At 32.2% G+C, this 24,667-nt stretch overlaps 1 protein-coding gene across 2 annotated transcripts in view; it reads left to right on the top strand.

The window, feature by feature from the left end:
• Positions 1 to 24,667, top strand: part of Pik3c3 (phosphatidylinositol 3-kinase catalytic subunit type 3) — a 121,815-nt gene that overhangs the window by 25,321 nt on the left and 71,827 nt on the right. Inside the window, exons 5-10 of one of the 2 annotated variants that reach the window (XM_026409521.2) lie at positions 7,450 to 7,536; positions 9,321 to 9,416; positions 12,416 to 12,487; positions 13,368 to 13,472; positions 14,073 to 14,165; positions 20,755 to 20,940. In XM_026409521.2, the coding sequence (XP_026265306.1) occupies positions 7,450 to 7,536; positions 9,321 to 9,416; positions 12,416 to 12,487; positions 13,368 to 13,472; positions 14,073 to 14,165; positions 20,755 to 20,940 (639 nt within the window). The remainder of the gene's footprint in view (positions 1 to 7,449; positions 7,537 to 9,320; positions 9,417 to 12,415; positions 12,488 to 13,367; positions 13,473 to 14,072; positions 14,166 to 20,754; positions 20,941 to 24,667) is intronic. The other variant, XM_026409522.2, reaches the window with a different exon arrangement.

Below are 24,667 nucleotides of genomic sequence, written 5' to 3'. Positions count from 1 at the left end.
TGGCTGTCTGGCTTAAGAATTATTTGTTGTATAGCTATTTGTTTGGAAAGTTTCTTTATCTTTTTATTGTCTCAAAGTTTCTTGACATAAGTAAGTTTTGATACCTAAAGCATATAAATCCACTTGTAAAGAGTTTTTATTAAGCACATACTGAAAAATTGTAACACTGATTTATATAGTTTTTTAGTTAGACCTAATGGAAAAACCTTTGAAAAAAATAACTTGAGATAGAACAATTCTATTAATTCTTGGATTTGATTTCAGATGATCAGATTAAGTTAATCAGATACATCTTTATTCTTTGAATTTAAGTATTATGAAGGAAAATCATTTTAATTCACATCATCTTAAAATTTTAATTTACATCATCTTAAGATGATATTTTTTGATTCTTTATGTATTTTTTAAAATTTGTATTTTTATACATGTTAATCTTTAGTGATTTTTCTTAACATATTTATCTACAATTGTTTTTAAACAGCATTTGGTTTTAAGTAGCTTTTGTTAATATTTCTTATTACAAAGATAATATAAATTTTCTATAAATATAAAATATGTTTATAGAGGCTCTGTGGGAATCTTACCCCAGTCTACCACCCAGAGATAATATCATTAATATTTTAGTTTACATGTTTCCAATAAATACATGAATGTATGGATATGTGTTGATTTTTAAATTGGGATTGGTGTGTGTGTGTGTGTGTGTGTGTGTGTGTGTGTTCAAAAGAATCCTTTGTTTACACTTGTAGTGTCTCATAGTTGTTCTAGGTCATTTAAGGTACTTCTACAACCTATTTTGTAAGAATTTGAAAAATTCGCATACTGTGAATATGCCATAATTTATTTCATCAATGCTCTGTGATTGGAAATTCAAAATATTTACAATTCCGTTCTGTTACTATGGTATTGTCCACTTTAAATTTTCTCCTTGTTTGAAAAGTGAGTCTTGGTTCTTTTGAATTATTTTTAGATGACTTAAATAATTTGCTTATATCTTGTATTTCCGATTGGACAGTAACAAAATATGTGTAAATACATAAATTAAGATCAACATTTAGGGAACATCTGTGAATTCTTTTGTTGGATCAGTTATATCTATCTTATAGTATTAAATTTCTTATACAATCATACAATCTCTTAAGAAACAAAGCTACCCTACCTTTTATAGTATCTGTGAAATTGAGCAATGTTAGTATTGTGTGACAAATATGTATTTAGTGATGTTTATTGTAAAGATGAAGTGAGTATATGAATGTGGAAAAAAACTGACAAAGCAGTTACAAAGCAGAAATTAGTTCTCTCGTATTTCCTTTTGCGTAAATGTCTTATTTCCTTCTGTCTTTATCCCCTTTTGCCTATTCTCAGATTAATGGGCTGACTTGAAACAGATGAGCATGTTTTTTCAGTGCTTCTTACTCTTTTTTTTCTCCCTCTTTTAGCTTAAATTGTAAAACTCTAGACCCTGATGAACCTCAAGAAAGCTAATTCTTAGTGTAACATCTGATATTAATATAGATCTGCTTACTCTCCACTTTGAAGAGAACTTGATTTATTCAGTAAATTGTTAGTGAAGGCTTACTATTTTTGGTCTCAGATGCCTAGGCAGATCAGGTTTGCTGATTTGCTGACAACCAAGCTATTTCTTCTGCTTGGAAGGTGTTATCCTGTTTGTTTGGCTGATTCCTTACCTTTCAAGTCTCTGGTTAAATTTTATCTATGGGAGAGACCTCAGCACACATCCCCCTCACTATTACTTTTGATTTATAGTTACAACTCTAAGCAGTTAACCATATAAACACTTAACATCTGAATCTCCTCACTCTTCCCACATTACAGTTCTTTTAATAAAGATGCTATACTTACCTCCAGGGCAGAAAATTTTATAAGAGGTCATTACTTCAATAAAGTAACACATTTATGTTAACTCTAAAATTCTAGCAAAAACTGATCAAGGGCAGGAATCATGTTTTTTCTCCTTCCTCCTTTCAAATATCTTTCTCTTTTCCCAACTCTAGCCTCTTGGGCAGAATTCAGAAGTTTACAAATATTTATTATTCCATCCTGTTTGTCACCTTTCCAGATAAAATTTCTTTCAAATTTTCATTAAACCATGAGTGCTAGGTTTTACTGTCCTTTCATAGCTTTAGCATGAAAAAAGCTCTGTATACTTTGCCATTTTTAAAGTCTGTATACTTGCTCTTTTTAAAACAGTGCAATAAGTAAAAATAAGCAGCAGTGACCTCTGAGAGTTACGGTTCTCCTGGAGGACTGTCTGTTCCCAAGGATCACTGTTTAACATTCCTTTTCCCTGCTGTTTTTAGTCTAGATACAGTGTGGCAAGTTGGCCTACTTGTAGATTTGTCTGTGATACTTTTATTAAACACCCACTGATGTGAGACATCTTCCTCAAGCACATATTCCTATCTTTCCATCAAATTTGATAATACATGATTAGTACTCCAAAAAGTTTTCTGGGCATGTTATTTGGTTCTTGGGGTTTCTTTTATTTAAATAGCTTTTATAACCTCTTGCTGTTTAATTCTTGGAGAAGTTAGGGCCCAATAATTGTGTCATTTTTGTGACAGTAGGCTTTTCTTTCAAACTCTATATGACTTCTTGTGAATTCTTTAGAAACCTGTGTGTTCCTTAAAAAAGAGTGAATGACACTTTTACTGTTTTCTTGACCTATCTCCTTACTAGAATGGGCACCCTAGTGAGGATGATTTCCTCATAAGCAATTTAAAACAGATTGTACTACTTTTATCCTGCTGTTTAACAGAATGCAGATTTTTCCTCCTTGGAAATAATGTAGGTTACTGACATTTCAGACCCCAAAATGAAACATAAATTATTATGTCAGTAACTAATTTTACCTATGTTTTTAAAGTTTATTTTTGGTCTTCAATATCTGTAGAAGTTCTGAGATTGGGGATATTTAAATAGAAGCTGTTTTAGACTGGTGAAAACTATCCAAGTCTGAATACATTGTTATCAGCATCAATAAGAGATGAAGTGATATAGGTTATGGGCAAATTAAAATAGTTGCTTAGAATTTTAGTAGTGCTTTATAGTTTTATAAATCTATACAATTTTAAAATATTTTCCACTTAATTATTCACAGTTATTAAGTATTTCATTAAGCCCCTAAAAAGAAAAGTTTTTTTAGTCCTGAGAACCAAAAGAGATTGTGTGGCTGGATTATTTTGTAGTATGAGGGAGATTATTTGAAGAAGGCAGAGACTGATCATTTTGTAGTTGTCACAGCTGATTCTAGACTTTACCTATTGTCTATAGTTCAGCTAAGAGCAGACTTTGCCATTTTTAAACTCTGTTCAATTGCAAAGGAGAAAGTATACAATCAATTGTATTTTGTGTTTGGACTAATAAGTCTTGTACTAGCTAGTCTCTAACTAGCTGTCAATGAAGCATGCCTTCTGATACTCATACTCTTCCACAGTCAATCTTGTTTAGCCTTGAGACTTATTTTCATTGATATAGTACTGCAAAAGTGATGCTGTGCTGCTCTAGGTAAGACACCTAGGCAGCTTTTGTTTTTGCACTTCTTGAGGACACCTAGCTACTAAACTATTGTTTTGTGGTAACCATGTTGAAAAACCACTGAAGATGGAACACCACCGAGAGAGAACAAATAGGGAAGGAGTGTGGCCCCACCACCCTCATATCCCAGCTAAGCCCACCCTTTTCAATATGAAGGTATCAGACAGGTGAGTACAGCCATCTTGAATGCTCCAGCCCCAGCCACCAAATTACTGCTCTCCTGAGCAATTGTAAATAAGATCAAGAGGGTCTCATTTTGTAATTTCTCATGACTTATGGAGAAATACAAAATGAATACTATTATAAGTCACTAACTTTTGGGGTGGTTTGTTCTTTAGTAATAGATATACATAACAGGTGGCTAGAAGAAGTTCTAGCCACCTGTTATGTATATCTATTACTAAAGGGTAATAACTGTGCAGTTCTCTAGAAATTATGAAACTAATTTAAATAGAGAAATATCTAGTATTTCTGCTCCTAATCTCAAAGTCGAATGCAGGAAATACATATGTAAGCAGTCATCATAGAATAAATAGTACCTATGATTTTGTACTTACTTGAGCTCTCAAAACTGTTTTACCCTACTGAGTATATAGATTTTCCTTATTCTTTCTAATTTTAGCATTTTGTAGTATGTGTGTATCATGGTTTACTTAACATTTCCCACTGTTAGTGGATATGTGCGTTCTTCCATATGTGTTTTTTTTTTTTTTTGTATTAAAAATGAGAACAAGGGCTGGGATTGTGGCTCAGCGGTAGAGCGCTCGCCTAGCACGGGCGGGACCTAGGTTCAATTCTCAGCACCACATTAAAAAAAAAAAAAAAAAAGGCATTGTGTTGTGTCCTTCTACAAAAAAAAAAAAAAAAAAAAAAAAAAAAAAGAACAAATGTGAATGTTTCCAGGATGATTTCAACTTGCCCTCCATAATGGCTTTATCAGTTTTAGTGCTGCCATACTGATCAGACATTTCTGATTTGTCTGAGTAATTAAAAAAGGAGAGAAAAGGCCTCACTACATTTTCCACAACTAAACTTTATTGCCAGTTCTTTCCACATAATAAATTAGTGGGAGAAGAACTATTGTATTATGAATATGGAACTACTGTTCAACAAATGAGAGAAATTAGTTGAACTGAAGTTTCTTAGTAATAGTGCATGAATATAGAGAATGAGTGGCAAAGACTGATAGAAGGACAATGGGCCTTTTTATTTTTATGTACTGGGTCTTGAACCTAGGGGAGCTTTACTACCAGTTCTTTCTTAAATTTTTATTTATTTTTTTTAAATTTTGATATAGGGTCTCCCTAAGTTCCTGAAACTGGCCTAAAACTTCTGATCCGCCTGCCTCAGCCTTCTGAGTCACTGAGATTACAGGTGTGAATTGCTGTGCCCAACTGAAAATGGGCTTTGAAAACCTTGGATTTAAGTTCTAGCTCTGCCACTTCATAGTAGTAATTAACAAGCATTTGTAAACTAGGGTCAAAACTATCTTCTTAGAAGAGTGATTATAATAAGTGCCCAAAATTTGGATGTAAATGTTATTTTTCCTTCTTTCTTTATTATATAAACTCATTTTACTGATTTATACTATTAACTTTGTTCTTACAAGGGAAGGATGTAACGTTGCCTTTTATAAATTTATTTATCTTGAAAACCAGTTTGGAACATGTTGCCAAGTGAGTAAGAATATAAACCTTTAATGAACTACAAGGAATAGTCATTATGGATGCTATTGTCATGACTACCTGTCATGTTTTATATACATTATCTTACTTAAATTTGGAGAATAGGAATAGAATATAATACTTTCAACTTATTGTTGCAGGTTCAAAATGATAGAGTTTGAAAATGGAGTGTTATGTTTGGAACCCAGGTATCTGGCTCGCAGTCTAGTACTCTTTCTTTTAGTACACGTTGCCCGATCTTCTTTGATTCCCTCATTGTCCATTTCTTGGGCTCTTTCATATTGCTAGCATATTTATCTAATGCTCTACCATTAATTACTCAGCAACATATTTACTCCCTGCTTTGTGACAGTAATTAGCCTAAGCACTTATTGATACCTTTTTATGCATGTTCATTCAGAGACTACCTTAGATAAAAATTTTTTTGAGTTTATTTGTAAAAATGCTGTTGATATTATTTATGTATTAAAATGAACCTCAGTGGGGCTGGGGTTCACTTGCCTAGCATGTGTGAGGCACTGGGTTCAATTCTCAGCACCACATAGAAACAAATAAATAAATAAAAATAAAGGTCCATCAACAACTGAAACAAAAATATTTAAAAAAAATGAACTTCATACTTTTTGTGTGCAGTTACTGTTTTCATTTCCAAAATAGTATATCCTTGTAATTGTGGTGAGAGTGTAGGAAGATAATGAATATTGATGCTGAAAATTTTAGTTCTGTGAGAGAGATACTAATTGGTGGTAGTGTTGTCCTTATAAGAATATTGTCATGACATGGCCAATGAAGAGGAAGATAACAAATATAGATAACCTATTATATGAAACTTTGATATCCAGTTGTGCTTTATGCTATGAATTTGTTTAGAAAGAAAGGTTTTGATACATTAAACGAAGCTGGGGTTTCTAATACAAACTAGTTCTTGGGCTGGGGATGTGGCTCAAGCGGTAGCGCGCTCGCCTGGCATGCGTTCGGCCCGGGTTCGATCCTCAGCACCACATACCAACAAAGATGTTGTGTCTGCCGAGAACTAAAGAATAAAATATTATAGGACAGATAGCAGAATACATCATACACTAGAAAGGCAATATGTCAATCAATGGAAGGGTAACTGATGTGATACAGCAATCTGTATATGGGGTAAAAGTGGGAGTTCATAACCCACTTGAATCAAACCGTGTAATATGATGTATTAAGAACTATGTAATGTTTTGAACGACCAATTAAAAAAAAATTCTCTCTCTCTCTCAAAAAAAAAAAAAAAAACAAAGCTAGTTCTAATACAAAAACTAATTCTAATTTGAGGCTCTTGGAACTTATTGTGAATTCTCTGTGGATTTGAATAGTTGATATATTGTTATATAATTTATGAAACTAAGGGTAGATTGGTATGTAAGATATCATTGTACTCTACCAACAGCAACTCTAGGTATTTTAAATATTTTTACATTGTTTCCTAAAATAAAAACATGCATGCATATGTATGTGCCTAAAGTTTTAATTTATACATGCTAGAGAAATATGTGTCTGTGACTGCCATTTTTATAATGTTTGTTAGATTAAAAATGTGGACAAAAGAAAAAGTGGTTTGCATACTCTTTCTTAGAGGAGTTGTTATTATAATTTCTTCTCTCTATAATAGTAAAAATGGTAAAAATGTAAGAAATGTCTGTAATTTAGCATAATAAGTGTTGCAAGATTGTGGATCTTTTATATTTTTTAAATTTTTTAATGGCTTTTCTTTAAAATTTTTTTCATGCCAAGTTTTTTATCACAACGGTTACATAAGGATTCTGATGTAAGAACATTTCATATGTGTAATTGATATTACAGGTTGAGTATCCCTGTTCTGAAATGCTTGAAACCAGAAGTATTTTGGATTTTGGAATTTTTCCATATACATAATGAGATACCTTATGAATGAGGCCCACATTTAAACAGAAAATTCATTTATTTTTTATATACACCTTTCTATATATAGACTGAAAATAATTCATTATTTGAAGTGCGCCTTTGTTTTGACCGTGACCCCACTTGAGGTTAGGTTTAGAATTTTCCACTTGTGTCATGTCGACAAAGTTTTGGAGTTTGGAACATTACAGATCTGGATTTTCAGATTAGGGATGCTTAACCTATATCATTTTTTATAGTTCTTTCTTTAAAATCTATGTTAAGGTTTTCTCCATTATATTTTTTTCTGCAGCTCACCAAAGCTCATCGACAGGGACACATGGTGAAAGTAGATTGGCTGGACAGATTGACATTTAGAGAAATAGAAATGATAAATGAGGTGGGTTATATACATCTTTTTTATTTCAGAACATTATTTCTACATCAGTTTTTTGAGAATTGTTTATAGTCAAGTGTCTAACACATGTGGGGTTATTGGGCTTAAATGTTTATAGATGTGAATTCTGTGTTAGTAGAAAACTTGGCATATTACCTTTCTTCAATTCTAATATATGCTGAATCATGATATAGTAATTTATATTGTAAATATATTAAATATCATATAAATTTAAATCTGTTGAATTTTGCTGCCTCACTTGTGTGTTCTCTCTAATGGCAGCTCATGTTAAGTTAAAATCAATGTTGGATAAATCTTCCTTTCAGCACACTGCTTATTTACTCATTTCCGTTACTACATATCACCTTAAGAAGTCTTCTCTCCAATTGATGTTATTGTTTCTCTTGTTTCCACATATAGGACTCTGTACCCTTGATAAAGTTATGTGGTTTATGTTTTCCTTCACTTTGTTAATTGTGCCAGTTTTATGACATTATCTTTAAAAGATAACTTCAATGAGAGTCTTTCTGAATGTTATTTAAGAAAGCTTTCCTTTTTTCTAGATTTGTTTTACAATACCAGATGCTTGGCCTGATTCTTTAGACAAATAGAGAGAATAAAAATAACAATTATATTAATCAAATTAGGAAAGAAGAATATCACTGTCTGGCTCATAATGACCACCATAGTCCACAAGTGACTTAATTTATATTCTCTGAACAGTTCTCAGCAGGTAGAAAGCTTTTAATTTTACAATGAACCTTTGCTCTTTTTAAAAATGAATTTAGTGGTGATTAACATTTATGTTCATTTGGGCTATTGGTTGTCTTTTCTAAATTTATTCATAATCTGTTCTCATGTACAGAAAACTTTACCTTTTCAATTTTTATAATTCTACATTCCAAAAGAAAGTACACCAAAATACTTACTGACTTTCTCTGTATCTCATTTAAAGCCATTTATAAAGCTGGTTTAGATAGGACTAATAACTCTTTTAGACTCCATTTTTTTTCACTTCATTGTCATACTGTTTGCCTATTTTTTTTAATAAAGGGAACATATTGACATGAAGAATAAACTTTTTTTTATGTTGAAATAAGGAGTAATTATTGCCCAATGTTGATAAAATTACAAATGAAGGATTGGCAATGTAGTCCAAGTTGGTAAAATGCTTGCCAGCATGTCGGAAGTCCTGGGTTTCATCCCCCAGCACCACCAAAAACTCGCCCCCCAAAACACATTACAAATGACAAGTTGTCTTAAGACAATTTGTAAATTACGAAAAACTTCTAAAAGTTATACTTGGTAAGGTCAAATGGCCTCCTTCTTAGTTATGTACTTTTATTTTTTCTTTTTACCTGTTCTTAAAATTTATTAGTTCCTATAGTTGGATTAGTCTCAGTTTAAGGGTGGATTATTCTTTTTCCAACATTGTTAGAAATACAAAATACCTTTGCTTTTTAAATAAAACAGTTGTCATGTAGATATATATATGGAATGTTTTCAAGACTTTATATTGTAAAATCTGAACGACTGAATAAATCAAAAAAGTTTTATTAAATTTGAGGAGGGGATTGTGAGTGAGTAATAGATACTACTGGGTAAAATAATAGTGATACATATAAAACAGTGCTATATAAAACAGGACATGCATATAATGAAGAAAAATTTGTTATATCTTAAATTGTACTTGATTTATGCATTATTTTTGAATTGGGAAAAACAATGCATACTAATTTTTAAGAAAATGTTGAAAGTGATCATTTTTCATAAATTTGTTTTTTCAGAGTGAAAAACGAAGTTCTAATTTCATGTATTTGATGGTTGAATTTCGATGTGTCAAGTGTGATGATAAGGAGTATGGAATTGTTTATTATGAAAAGGTATTTTCCTTGGAACTGTTTGTGGTTTCTGAAGAAGGGGGGAGGGGAAACATTAAAAAAATCACTGTTGTTCCTGCTGAGATGAATTATTTTGTTGCAGGATAGCAGCAGACAGCTGTCAGCAGCAGCTGTTTATGTATACACAAATCAAATCATATAGCTACAATAAGATTACAAAAGCCAATCATTCATGTAATGCAGTTCTGGGTTAAAAAATTCAATAAGTATGCAAGTGATTAAAAACTTTTTGATTAATTGTTCTACAAATTTGCAAGTAGAACACTAAAAACTGGCTTTATTTAAAGTTATTATTCATTTGAAAAGTAAAAGGGGGAAATCATAGTTTTAAAGTCAAGGCAAGGTTTATTGTTTGAATATATATGTAATATGTTGGAATTCTATATGTTCTATATGTAGCCCTAAATGAGTGTACTTATGAAAGACTTTAAATGTGCATTTAGATATATAATATATGCAAAATTTAAAAACTCATGTTGCCATTGGGCTGATTTAATAACAAATAACACAGTTATGGGTTTGTCATGGTCTGTTATGAAAAGGAAAATAGTTTTTTGTTTGACATGTATTAGGTACTTGAAAAATATGTACTCTGAAGAAGCTTCATTTAAATACTACAGAAATAATCAAATGTTTAGTTTGCAACCATTTAAACCAGGTATCTTTTATTATGTTGGAAATAGTAGAAAAGTCATAGGAAATGATAACTGACTTTTGATACATAGCATAATTAATATTTATTGTAGCATATAACCTAGTTTGCATAAAGTATCTTTGTTTATTTGAAGTGGCACTTTGAATTACACTTACATATTTGTTAATACTGTAACAAATTATTTTTAAATATATGTGCTTTTTTTTTTTTTTTTTTTTTGGTACAGTGTATTGAGCCCAAGGAGGGCTTTTCTACTGAAATACATCCTTAGTCCTTTGTATTTTTTATTTGAGGGTGTTGCTGAGTTGCTTAAGGCCCCACTAAATTGCTGAGTATGCCCCTTAACTTGGCAATCCTCTCGCCTCATCTTCCCGACTTGCTGGGATTATAGGTGTGTGCCACAGTGTCTGGTGTGTGTGTGTGTGTGTGTGTGTGTGTGTGTGTGTGTGTGTTTCACACTTAATAAAGTGTATATTGCTCTTTGAAATTTTTTCATAATAGAAGATTTGGGTTTATTTAGTTTATGATTACTTTTATAGTTATTTTTCAAGTTAATATTTATGTCTTTCTTTTAGTTTGTATCCTTTTCACTTTGTTGCAGATTAGGAAAAGTTAACAGTTTTTGGTCTTTTATAAATGATACTGCCTGGTAGAAAACAGAACATAGGAAGATAGATTATATATCTAACACTGTTTAGTGATTTATTAGAAAAGTATGTCCAAAAAAAGGGGCTTTTTTGTCACCAGTACATTTTAATAAAATTGTATTTTATATTTTATACTACATATAACATCATGAAAAGCAGTATTTTCTGCTTATATGGAGCTTACATTGCAAAAACATGCTAATGGAGGGTGAAGGATCTTTTGAAAGACAGCTTTGATAATAGATGAAATAATAACAGAATAGAAATTAGAAGAATTTCAAGTATTTTTGAAAAGGTTCTTGACCCCTTTCTACTGCTTCCAGAAAATTGGTTGTAAATTAATGCCTGTCTGCCCACCCTGTCATATTTCCACTTAGTGTAAAGATTGCTGGGCCAGTGTATTGAATCTAATGGAAATAGACTTTCTTGTCACCTGTCTTTTGTGACAGATAGCCCTAGTGAAGATTACTTGTCACAGTTGGGCTGATAAATGTGTTTTCTGGTTTTGTGACTGAGAACAAGCCTGTTAAACAACAGCTGTGGGAATTTGTGGTTTTCTGTAAGACTCAATTACTGAACTAAAGTTAAGTCACAATAGTTCCCCTCTTGCAGTCTCTCCTGATTTTGTTGAATGTACCTAAAATTGAAAACTTACTAGCATTTGGAAATTGACAGAAAAGTTTGATGCTGGTATAGAATCATGAGGAAATGAATTCCAACTTTAATTAGTTTAGCCTTTTCCAGTATATTTGGCAGTGACATTTATTATGCTAAATTACCTCCATGCCTGAATAGGATAAAAATAAAAGCCAGCATTCTTCAAAAATAACACCAACAAAATGAGACAGCTTTATTTCTTAAGAATTGATTGATTGATTTTTATTATTTAAGTTTACATTGTGTTGTTCCTCTGAGGAGCAGTATTTCTGTATCTCTAGCTATGTATAAATTTGAGTAACATTAACCCCACCCTTAAAATTCCATTCCTTTCAGTGAATCTCAGTTGTGATCCCTTGAAAAGTTAATAGCATTTATGTGGTTTTTGGAAATGGTGAAACATATCAGTTGTGCCACACTTTAATTGTGCTCTGTAATTTCATTTTTCCAAGTTTGAGTATTAGGACTTTTATTTTTGATGAACTGTCATAATAAATTCTTTAAAAAATAAAGCAATAAAAACATTTGCTAATTTTCATATCTCCATATCTCTGCAAATGTCATTTTTATTAGATTTTATTTTTTCCAAAATATCAGTAACCAAAGATATGAAAATATATTTTCTAATATAGGTGAAAAAAGAGAAGGATTACTATTACTATTGTTGTTATTGTTATTATTTTTGGTACCAGGGAATGAACCCATGGGCGCTTTATAACTGAGCCACATCCCCAGCCCCCCCACCTTTTTTTTTAATTGAGAGACAGGGTCTCCCTGAGTTGTTTAGGGCCTCATTCAGTTGCTGAGTGAGGCTGGTTTTGAATTTGGGATTCTCCTGCCTCAGCCTCCTGAGCCACTGGGATATAGGCATGCACCACTGGGCCTGGCAGGATAAGGATTTTTTTGTAGGAAAGAATGATGCTTATTGAATAGAATTAAAATATAGTATATAGCATTATGTTTTGCTTTTTATCATTTGACTAAAGTTCTTTTCTTTTTTCATTTCTTACACTGTAATCCAGGATGGTGATGAGTCATCTCCAATTTTAACAAGCTTTGAATTAGTGAAAGTTCCTGACCCTCAGATGTCTATGGTAATTCTGTTGTGTAATTTTTTAATGGAAGTACTTTTCTCCCTAATGATTATGACTTAGACCCATAAAGTGCATTTTTCTTTTGAAAAAGTAATATATATCCACTTCAATTAGCTAGAAGTGATTTATAAGTCTACTTTAGCTACTAGGATCAGATATCAAATGGAAATTTCACAGGGTACACTGACATCTTAAAAACAAGGTCAGGATAATATAGAGTTAGGAATCCCTTTTAAAAGAGGTGGGGAATGTTGTTAGAGTGGGAACTTATTAGAATAGGTATTTGAAAGATGGTCATTATGCAGAAGAAAAATTTGTATAATTAGGATCTGACAGCTTCGATTAATGGATAAGCATATTTGGAAGATAGACTTTGTTGTAAAATAAGGAAGATGGTTGTAGCAACTAGAACTACTGATATATAAAGAGCTCTAAAAAGTTGAAGAACAAATTATCAAAATCAGAAGTTAGGAAAAAGACATGAACAGACAATTCACACACCTGCAGTCAACCAATAAAATAAATGTGTTAAGAAATCAAAGGAAATATAAAAACACACATTTTCTTAAGCAATAATAATGTGGTTAAAACTAATGATGTTGACCATGAGTAAAACAGTCAACACCAGAAGTTTTAAGAAGCTGACATGGCATGTGCATATTTTGACACTAGTAGAGCTTAAGTCATTCATAGTTTTCCACTCTTGAAATGGGTACATATTATTTAAAGATATATAAGGGACTAAAATTGTACTAAAATAAAATGTTAAGTATTATAAAATGATTTTAAGTAAGCAACCATTTTATATTTCTGACTAGATAGCTATCGAGTTTTCTTTTTTGTGAAGTTTACATTCTCAGTATTTTAAAATAATTTATAGGAGAATTTAGTTGAGAGCAAACACCACAAGCTTGCCCGGAGTTTAAGAAGTGGACCTTCTGACCATGATCTCAAACCCAATGCTGCCACAAGAGATCAGCTAAATGTAAGACACTTATAAAATAGTTTGATGGGTATTTCAGTGGCAACTGATGGTACATTAGTTTAACAATGACTTAGATACACATCTTTTCCATGTTGATCAGCTCTGTATAATGTCAACACTTTTCATGTCTGCATTTAAACAAAATTATGTGGGGGCTTTTAGTAAATGTATTCACTCTAGAAATAGCTACAAATAGTTTTTACTTTCACAATGTAGCATTGTTAGAACATGGCTCTAAGACATTGCCTGAGAGACAAGATGATGTGTAAATGTTCATTGTTGTAGGTATTGAGTTGATAAGAGTTTGCTTTGCTTTTTGTTCTTCCTTTTTTGTGATGGGGCATCATTTATTTTGTTTTTAGTTGAAGTAAATGAACTTTGTAGTTATATACTTACATGAAGTATGACATTTTCATCTTCTTTTTCTCCTTACATCCTTGATGGATAACTATGACAAATTTAAGTGTTGCTTGGCTGAATGTACCTTCTTGCTTGTATAGTGATTGTATTATTGAAATATTTAATAAATGAAAAATATTAAATGGAAATATATAGGAAGTACATATTTAACAAAGAAGTTCTTTTTCTGCTTTTTTATAGATTATTGTGAGTTATCCACCAACCAAACAACTTACATATGAAGAACAAGATCTTGTTTGGAAGTTTAGATATTATCTTACCAATCAAGAAAAAGTGAGTGTCTTAAATATTGTCAAAATTTTTTAGGAATGATCAAGATGAGGTAAAAGTGCAATCAAAATGCAGTTATTATCAACTTATAATTTATTACAGAGAAATATGTCTGATATTCCATTAAGGGAGAAAAATAAAGAGGTAGCACAGGGCATGTTTATGTTTGTTGATGCATAGACAATATCTGAATGGGTTTTGAAGTCAGAGTCTCTTGAATTCAGTTTCTGAAAACAACAACTTGTATATGTTAGAAAGAAGTAAATTACTTTTTGTTATTATTCTAGTGGAGACAGCTTTCTTTCACAGGTGAGATAATATAAATGAATAACCTAGCAGAGCGCCTGGTATGTTCTTTGTGTAGAGTGAATATTATTGTTTTAAAATCCCATTGTTCTTACCTCTTTGAATTTGGACTAATAGGAAAATGTTTACACTATTAAAAGAACTATAGAATTCTGGAGTTGTGGCTAGAGAGAAATAAGAACATAAATGAAAAGGTAGAAATTGAGTTAGTCAAGTGGCAAGCAGAATAGAGGTTCGGTGATTTGAGATGTTTGATTTCCATAGTGAAACCACGGAGTGGATAGTTTCTGGAGAAAGAAGTGATGAAGTTATCCGCCCTAAATTTGAGTCTAGAGATTTGGTTTTGAATCTTCTTAGCATTACCAAGAAGCTTTTTTAATATGGGCAAATTATTTCACCTTTTTAAATTTTAGTTTCCTCATGTTAAATATGAGATTTTTAATTGGTAGTATGAATTTTATGTCTCTTTTGGTTCTTAGTATAGTCTGTAATGCTTTATGACAAATGGCCAAGTATTAACTTTTGAAGTATAAAAATAATAACCAGCATTTATTTAAACATTTACTGTATGCCAGGGATCTTTTAAATTCCATAATAACCCCACAATTTGCACAATGCTGACACTATTCTACAGATGAAGAAACTTGTTCTTTAGAGAGATTGAGGAATGTTTGAAGAATCACAAAGCTTATACATGGTGCCTCTGGATGTGCTTGATGAGATAGAAGAGAAGGGAGTTAGTGAAGACAAGAAAGGAGAATTTGTAGAGAAAATGTTTCCAACATTATGTGCAAGATTTCCTTAGCAGGAATGCTGAAGAGCATTAGGAGCAGAGCAGAGAAGCTTTAGAAAAAATAATGTCTGTCAGGAAGCTGTTACATAATTATGTGAAGATGAATTAATATGTTTTACAGTCTCATGAGATGGTTTTTAGCTACTTTGTTTTAACTTATTTTTCTGAACTCATTTTCCTTTCTTTAACTTCTGAAGTAAAGATAAAAATCTGGTTACAGCTGATCTTGACTCTTGATCTTTTCTTTTTATCATTCATTGATACCATGGGAAATTCTTTGTAGATGAATCATATTTATTCTCCTTTATATCCATAGTAAGAATGAGAGAGGAATTTGAGATTTACTATAGCTTTGAGTGTTATTTTCTTCGTCACTGAAGGAAAGGAAATATTCATCAACGAAAACACAGGTTTCTGATTTCATTTTATAAAGATTAAGTTAGTATCATGATACTGTGTTAAATGAAGAGTAACCTTGGTCACAGAAATTGCGTCTTGAATGCAGCACAGTGTTGTCTAAAACACACAGTAAGATATTGAATTAAACCTGTTAGTATGTATAGGTTCAAGAAGCATAGAATAGATTTACAGAGCAGAACTTTCTTAGAAAAGCTTGCAAGAAAAATTGTTTGTTTAAACAAGTAGTCACTTCCCACTGAAATTCAATTACTTCTAGATATGTGCAAAAGAAATAAAATGCTCAAGTGATATAAAGTGTGTGACAAGTTTCATTTAACTAGTTGATTTCAAGTTTTCGAAAGGTGGTGATGAAACTTCAATTCTCAGGACATATTACAGGATTCCTAATGATGCCTAGAGTAGAGTGAAAGATATTTTTTAATTTTGGGGAAGAACTTTTGAGTAAACCAAATGTATATTGGCCTTGAAGTGACCAGAGGAATTATTTACACAGCCACATTTGTATCTTTGCAATAATTTAAAATGGATTTTGTAGAAAACAAATAGCCCCACAAACCACTCCTTAATTCATTTACACAAAGACATTCTTTTAATGTTAGGTTCTCATAAATTGTGATTTAGCATTTGGGCCCAGCAGCTAAAGAGCTTTCCTAGAGAAAAGGCAGTGCTCAGAAAAGAAATTGGAGAAAATTGGTTCTTACAAGGTTTTCCTTTTTTATTTTTTATTTTTTTAACTAAATTTGGTCTTTCTACCTATTTTTTTTTCTATATGGCTTGTCTTGAATATTCTGGATAAAATCTTCTACTCTTGACATGATGTTGTCCATAAAGTTTATATTAATAAATTGATCTAATAAAATTATTTCCAGTTGTAGTCCACAGTAGATAGAAAGTGACTTATTTTTTTTGTAGACCCCAAAATGTAAATGTTGTGATTTTTTAAAAGCTATTTTTCATAGTAGCTTTTCTTTAAAAAGTGTTGGTTGAAAATAATTGTTATATTAACTTCATGATCTTGATTATGCCTTGGAGAAGAAGCTATAGGAAGAGTCACATATAGTAAAGATAATGGTGATGCACTTGCTTGTTCTTAGGAGGCTTCTTGTGAGACAGTGACTATAGGACAGTAATCATATCTGTGTCTATTAATAAGAAGTTGATGCAGAACCATAGCTGAAGTTCAACAAGCATTTATTCACTTTTTGCCTAGCATTGTACAAGGCTCTAGGTATTATGTCCACATATTATATTAATGAAATTTGTTTTAGGCAAAGGATGTTTTCACATTAATATGGAGAAGTATGGGGATAGTAATTAAGGGTGACTCTTTTAGTAAAAATGAAGGTGATTGTTGTAATGGAAATATTAAATGTAGCAGGATCGTTATGGTGTGGTGTGAGGAAAGATTGTACTTAAATTTGAGCATACTCTTACGACATTATTTACTTTGATCATTTTTTCATGGAGAAGCTAACAATGAGTAAGGCAGTCTGTTCAGAAAATAATAGTTAGTATGAAAGGTTATTTAAAGAAAAGAAGGCACCAGATTGTTTTGGTTCTTGAGTTTAGCCCTTGGGAATTGGATTTTATAGCCAACAGGAAACTACTAATGTCTTAAGTGATATTTTAGGAAGATGAATTTAAGCGCTTTGGAGTAAAGCCGACAGGTTATTAAAAAGACATAATTAGGGCTGGGGATATAGCTCAATTGGTAGAGTGCTTGCCTTGCATGCACAAGGCCCTGGGTTCAATCCTCAGCACCATTAAAAATAAAAAGAAGGAAGGAAGGGAGGGAGGGAGGGAGGAAGAATTAAGAGGCTCATGTACTGATTTATAGAGCAGTGGTGAATGGCAAGGGAGTGGGAGGAAAATGTACAACTAAGTTGACTTGGAGACAAGTTGCAGAGGTTAGGCCCAAGTATCAGAAATAAGGAAATAGGGTATGTGGAAAGACAGATGAGGATATGTTTTCCAGTTTTGAATATTTTGAATTGGAAGTATTGGAAGAAGAACAAAGTAGAAACTTCTAATAATTGAGTTGGGTAGCAGTTAAACCTAAAATATATATATATGGTAAATATAGTATTTTTGGCATTGGTGTAATTGTGATTCTGGTAGTAGGAGATAATAGGTAATTCTAAGATCCAGAGGAGAGATTATCAGAATTATTAATATGAAATATTATAATAAATGCAGTAAAATGAACATTTGATACTAGACTTAACATACAAAATAGAATAACAATAAGTGAAAATAAAATGATGAACATTTTTCAAAGTATTTATTATATGGAAGCCACTGTTCTAAATGTTTTACTTTCATTAACTTATTTAATCTTCATCATAACCTAATGAGATAGGTTCCCTAAAAGTTAAATTATGTGATTCAGCTAATATATTGACATATTCAGGAATTAGGATTTGAACCCAGACACCCTGGCTCAAATAAAATTGCACTTAAATCCTGTATCTTTACATAGATGAATAAAGCATTTTTAAAAGAGCAGGCCTAGGATAAATTTTCGTCATTATTCTTGTCTTCAAATTATTATTCTTTCTTATTTTTCTTTTTCTTGTTCCCTTCTTCATTTCCTTACCTCTTGGTTTATTGTTTGTAACAGTTATCATTATAAAGTTGTGATTTTTTTTGTGTGTGTGTGTACAGTGTGGTTAATTCCTTGGCAGCAGTGTGTACTAAATCTTATTAATAAATATATAAACTGGAAAAAATCTAGGAATTAGATTGTTTTTGTTGTTGAATCAAGTTCATTGGCATGTTGTAAGATAATACCTACCTACTCATTCCTATTAAGACTGTTGATGTACTACGAAATGGAAAAGCTTTGACTGTAGTTACTTTAAGAAGTATTGCTTTGTTTCCACATTCAGTCTATAAATACATTTTCAAAGTGAAAAATAAATGCATGGAATTAGTTGGGATGATAATCTGTGTTTCCTATTGAGAGGGTGCGTTATTCTGAATTGCTTATAGGAGGTACAGAGGAAATGGACAGCTATCCTCGGAGAATGCTGACACTAGTTGTAGAGATAAGAAAGTTTACAAAAACTTTTGGCAGTTACAAAAACATCATTTAAATTGTAATTGTAAATCTGAGCCAGAGACTAAAGGAAAAACTGAAAGTTGCTGAAAACTTTCTGGAAAAGCTGAGTACAAGCTGACCTTAAAGGTGATAATACTGTTTTAGAAAATAACTTAAGAAAAAATTGTAGACAGGGAGAATTATCATAAGATGGGTTAACTTGACTGATGCGTAGAAGAGTAATGAGAGTTTAGTGAATAGAGACTTGGATTGTGGTGGGGGGGTATCAGTGGAGTATTTTAAGAAACAGCTAAGAGTTTTTTTTTCATCTATTTATGTATTTATTTACTTAATTTACTTACAAACTAGAGTGTCTTCATCATCAGTGTGGCATTCATCTGCAGACAGTAGAAGGGCTGTCCATGTGTGGGATTAAGTTTATTCTCATTATCTCCAGAGAATGAACAGAAACAATGGGAAAAAAATATATAAAAACATTTTTTGGGGTCTTTTGGTCCATTATTGTAAAAGCAAACAAAAAGCTTTAGCTGTCTATAAATGTAGTGGCTACTTTGTACTTTGAAATGTATTCACTGGAATTAAGTAAATAAATGTTGGATTTCTTTTTGGCATAGATGTCATAGGTTAAATTTCTGCTGACAGTAGTTATTGCTAGGATCACTTACAGCTTTTTTTTCCTTTATTTTTTTGTACCAGGGATTGAACTCAGGGGCATTTAACCACTGAGCCACATTCCATCCCTTTTTTATATTTTATGTAGAGACAGGGTTCTGGCTAAGTTGCTTAGGGCCTTTCTAAGTTGCTGAGGCTGACTTTGAACTCCTTATTGTCCTGTCTCAGCCTCCTGAGCCACTGGATTACAGGTATGCACCATTGCACCTGGCACTTAATAGCTTTAAGTGTATAACTTTTTGTGTGACATAAACTGGTATTGAGGCTCTTTGCTGGCTTGTCATACTCTGGGTATATGATATAATTAGAATCAAACTGAGTGGAAATTCAGGAAATATTGCTAGGACTAATTGACAGGAAATGGTAATAGATGTATAAAATCAGTGTAAGTGATGGAATGGCTCCTAGGGTCAGGGCTTGGCTAATTAGAGAATGGTAGGTACCATCTGGTGGGAGAAACTTGGAGCTGATTCTGAATTCTAGGTCTAGCTCATTCACATTTTGAGGTGATGGGTGCACCTTTTATCTTTGCCAAAGTTACATATAATTTAAAGAACGGACAAGATAATCTCCTTAGTGCCTTTTTAAAATTTTTAATTTAGTGAAATCAAGAATAAGTATAGGGATGGTCACGAAGATTACTTTTATGTCATACTAAATTGTATTTTGTTGTCCATGTGGACATTTTTGAAAACCTAACTAATAAAATGATTTTATTTAGGCAGAGCAGAAATTTAAAATTTTAAAGTTATTTTTGCTTAAGAGATAATTCACAGATAAATTCGTAGTGGAAGAAAAATATGAAGAAAACACTTGGTGTTCTTCCAGGAAAGTATCACCAGAAAGGAGACTTGGCTATAAGTAGAAAACAAGTATACCCTTTTTCTAAAAGAGCAGGCAGTATTTATGCAACCATGAATGATACCTCCTTAGCTGACAGTCTTGTGAAAACTTCAGTGCTGCCTATCTAAAGAAGTAAGCTTCTAAAAAGATGCTGCAGTCTGTTGAATCAGACTATCTCTTGCTGCATTTGTACTTATCCATTTTGATGCTTTTTTTTTTTTTTGAGATTTTGATGGATTGAATGTCGTTTTTTTTTCAAGTAGTTACTTCTCAGAGACACATTTATTCTTGTTTCAGTCCCTATGGGTGGGAATGTAGGAAAGCCAGTGATCATACCCAAGGGAGATGATTGAGAGTGAGACTAGTGGTGGGAGTGTCTACCTTGCTTGTTTGCTGTATTTTGTGACACAGTGTTGATACTGCCTAATAACCCTTGATTTTTCTTAACCCACACAATAGGATGTTATTTCTAATTTTAAAATCTTTTCTGATTTTAGGCTTTGACAAAATTCTTGAAATGTGTTAATTGGGATCTACCTCAGGAGGCCAAACAGGCATTGGAACTTCTGGGAAAATGGAAGCCAATGGATGTAGAAGATTCCTTGGAACTGTTGTCTTCTCATTACACCAATCCAACAGTGAGGCGTTATGCTGTGGCCCGGCTCCGACAGGCTGATGATGAGGTGTGTTATTATTCATTACTTCTGTCTTGACTAGGTACATTTTCAACTAGAGCCTAAGTATAGACTATATATGTGTGTATATATGTATGTACATATGTATGTGTGTGTGGGTGGGGCACAGTGTAAGCACTTGTGAGCACATGCACAGAGATTTTTTAGAAGGGTAGAGGATATACTGGGTGTATTTTCAGAAGTAAAATTAAAATATTCCTCCAAGGACTCCTCTGTGAAATGAAAATTTACTTCCTGATCTGTTACGTGATAGGACAATCTCTCCCAAGGCACCTACCTGGCAGCAGAGCTTGTATTGCTCTGTCTGGAAAAAGGAATTCTAATGAAAAATGGTTTAATGTAGCACTGGCTAGGGAATAATTCAGATCCCCTCTATCAGTCAGTATACAACAAGCCACATTTAATTGTGGCTTTGAAAAGCTTTGGGGCCTTTAAAGTACAAAGATGCATGGTCATCTTAACTCTCCTTCAACTCCTCCTTTAAACTTTAAGCTACTTACAGTTATGTGTACATGTGAATATTTATACACATGTGAGGCCATTAGGAAGGAAGAAACACTAGTTAACACAGAGTATTGCTGGAGTTTGAGTGTTAGCAATTCCCAGTTTCTAGTTTGTTTATTTATTTATTTATTGTTGGTACTGGGGATTGAATTTAGGGGCACTTAACCACTGGACCACATCCCTAGCCCTATTTTGTATTTTTATTAAAGACAGGGTCTCACTGAATTGCTTAGCGCCTTGCTGTTACTTAGGCTGACTTTGAACTCAGGATCCTTGTCTTAGCCTCCTGAGATGCTGGGATTACAAGTGTGTGCCACCGTGCCCCGCCTGAGTGTTTGCAATTTCTAGTGAAGTAAACTAGTCCATCAGATTTTCTTTTTATAGGGTGAATGCACCCTGAAACGTAACCTAATAATTTATGATAAGGCTTATGGGGCATGAAATAACTCCTCTGAAGAAAAAAAAATATGTGTGTGTGTGTGTGTGTGTGTGTGTGTGTGTATGTATGTATGAATGCTGATCACATGGAACAACTATTGTCAATGATCTCTGGAAAAACAAAAATAGTGAAATCATTTTGAATTAGTAATGGCTTCTGAATTTCAAGAAGCAAATGAACCATTATTAATGTCTAAATCTATGTAGGTATTTAATTAAAGTAAATTTCAAACAATAAAATAAATAATGTAGTGAACCCTCCCATATAATTCATCCTTCTTTACCAGTTGTCATCTATAGAGCCACTTATTTTGGATGCCCTCTTACTTCTGACCAATTGACTACAAATTAGGGGTTCTTGGGATCCCCTCTTGGGTTGGATATTTCTTGTCCTGACTTGTAAAACTCAGGGAAACATTACTTCCTTTTGCTTATTTATTACTAAGGATGCTTTAAAGGATACAAATGAGCAGACAGATGAAGGATACAAATGACCAGACATTGTGGGAAGACCTGAGCACAGGAACTTTAGTTCCCAAGTGGTTGGGATACCCCATCCTCCTGCTATCTAGACACATTCTTATTCACCAATCTGGAAGCTTTTTAAATCCTGTTATTTTTAATTTTTATGGATCCATCATTATAAGGTATAATTGATGAAATCACTGGCCATTGGTGATTAAGTCATTAAGTCATTTTTTTCCCCATATCCTAGAGGTTTCAGCCTTCCAATCACATGGCCACTTTTTCTGGCAGGCTGCTACCATCTGCAGTGACTTTCCAAAAGTTACCTTATTAAAATTAACTCAGGTGTGGTTTAAAGGGGCCTGATAGTCTCCTTTCACCTGTGTGACTCTTTATCAGTTAGGAATTATTAGTTTTAGGGGATCTGACTAGGAACCAGAGATGTAGACTAAATATATTTCTTTGATATAACAGTGTCCTATGTAGCTTCTAATATATTCTTATTAATTATAATAATATGTGTGTATATTATCTGCACTGTCACTTAAAGATAATATAAATAGGATTATACTATTAAAAACTTTATTATTAAATGGAAAGTTTATCTTGGATGTTTTCTTATTATATATAATTCCCACCTATAAAGTGTAGAAGCATCAGTAAACAATTATCTATGAAATGGTGAAGGATGTTTAACCTCTTAAAAAATATATTGTGTTCTGGATTTTATAGACAACTATTGTAGGGAATAAAAACAAAACAAAACAAAACAAAACAAAACATTTTTCCTCCGGGAAAATGTTCCTCCTTACGGGAACCTTTGTAATTAAATTAAAACCTGAGCATTTTTATAGTAGGTTTAATGAAAGGGGGAAAGTCACAGAAAATGTTATAGAACAAAAGGAAGAAAAGCCAAGAGTAGTGAATGGAGAAAGAAGAGCATGTTTATTGAGAGAGCTCTCCAGTGTCCCTTTGTCTTAAGATAAACGTGCCTCCAGGTGTAGGAAGGGCTCTTTTCACCTTAGGGTCTTAGGGACAGTTCAGAAGAAGCCAAAGAGTCATTTCTGCCCCTGCTTTTTCTCAAACTTAGGATATATGGATTTGACTCAAATATTCAGTTGAAATATTTGAATGCTGAGGCACTATATTTGATGTATTCTGAAACCTGTAGATCTACCTTATTCTTTTTGAACAATAGCATAATATTGCACTATGAGTTTATTTTATAATTTTAATTTAAACATTGAGCTTCTTTATATAGGTAGGCAGGCAGTTATTTTCAGTCTTTTAATATAAGTGTGTGTGTATGTATGAATTGTTTGCATTGGAATTATTGGGTCAAAAGATACAATTTTACCATCTTGCTGATAACCCTCTATAAGTCTTCTATTTTTGTGCCTGTATCGTACTTTTAAAACTATACCAGCTTTGTAGTACTTTAAATGTATGATTAGATATTCTTTCCTTCTCTTACTTTTAAAAAATTTTCCTTATAGTTTTTGGATATTGCTTTCCATGAAATTTAGAATGGTTTTGTCATTTTCTTATACCATTTTACCAGAGTCTTGAGTTGAATTAGAAAAATATTTTATCTTAATGATATCAAATTCTCTTTTTTAGCTACATAAGATTTTTTTATTCATGCACATCATAATCATTTACAGTTATAAATGGCCTCATCCCTTTTTAATCTTTTATTTCACTTCTCTTTAATTACATATGTGATATAATATTTGTTTTATTTTAGTCACTTAATCCATTTCTCTTAATGATTCTAAAAGACCAGGTAGGGTTCTCATATTTCTTAGATGTAGAACCATGCTATCCAAAAAATATCCTTTTTTCAAAAATGTTATTTTTCTTTCATTGCATCAAATGTGCTAATAATAATGATGAATAAAAATAGTGATATTGAATAATGAATTATAAAAATGATAACTGTTGGTCATTTTATGGGAATACTTTAATATTTTACTCTCTAATGTGTATTTCTTACTGGTTTTAGTCAAATACTCTTATTTATGTTGAAAATTTCTTTTTGTCTGTGCTTATGAGTATGTTTAAATAAAAAATGGCTTTATTATCATTCTTTTGGCACTTGTTCATATGGTCTCTGACCTTTAAATTGTTAGTCTATTTCCTAAAAGTTTTTTTCTTTTTTTAAATTTCCTAAAGTTTTATGAAGCATATACTTGTAAAATAAATTTTTAACACCTTTTTAAATTTAATTTGATAATATTCAATTCTACTTTTAATAAGTCCTCTTACTGTTGTTTTGTTCATAGTGAAGTTCTGCATTAGAATTTAA

The sequence above is a fragment of the Urocitellus parryii genome, chromosome 13 (assembly GCF_045843805.1).
Source record: "Urocitellus parryii isolate mUroPar1 chromosome 13, mUroPar1.hap1, whole genome shotgun sequence".
In the NCBI taxonomy this organism is placed as follows: Eukaryota; Metazoa; Chordata; class Mammalia; order Rodentia; family Sciuridae; genus Urocitellus; species Urocitellus parryii.
Note: the sequence above shows the minus strand (reverse complement) of the source record. Positions and strands in the feature narration are given on the sequence as shown.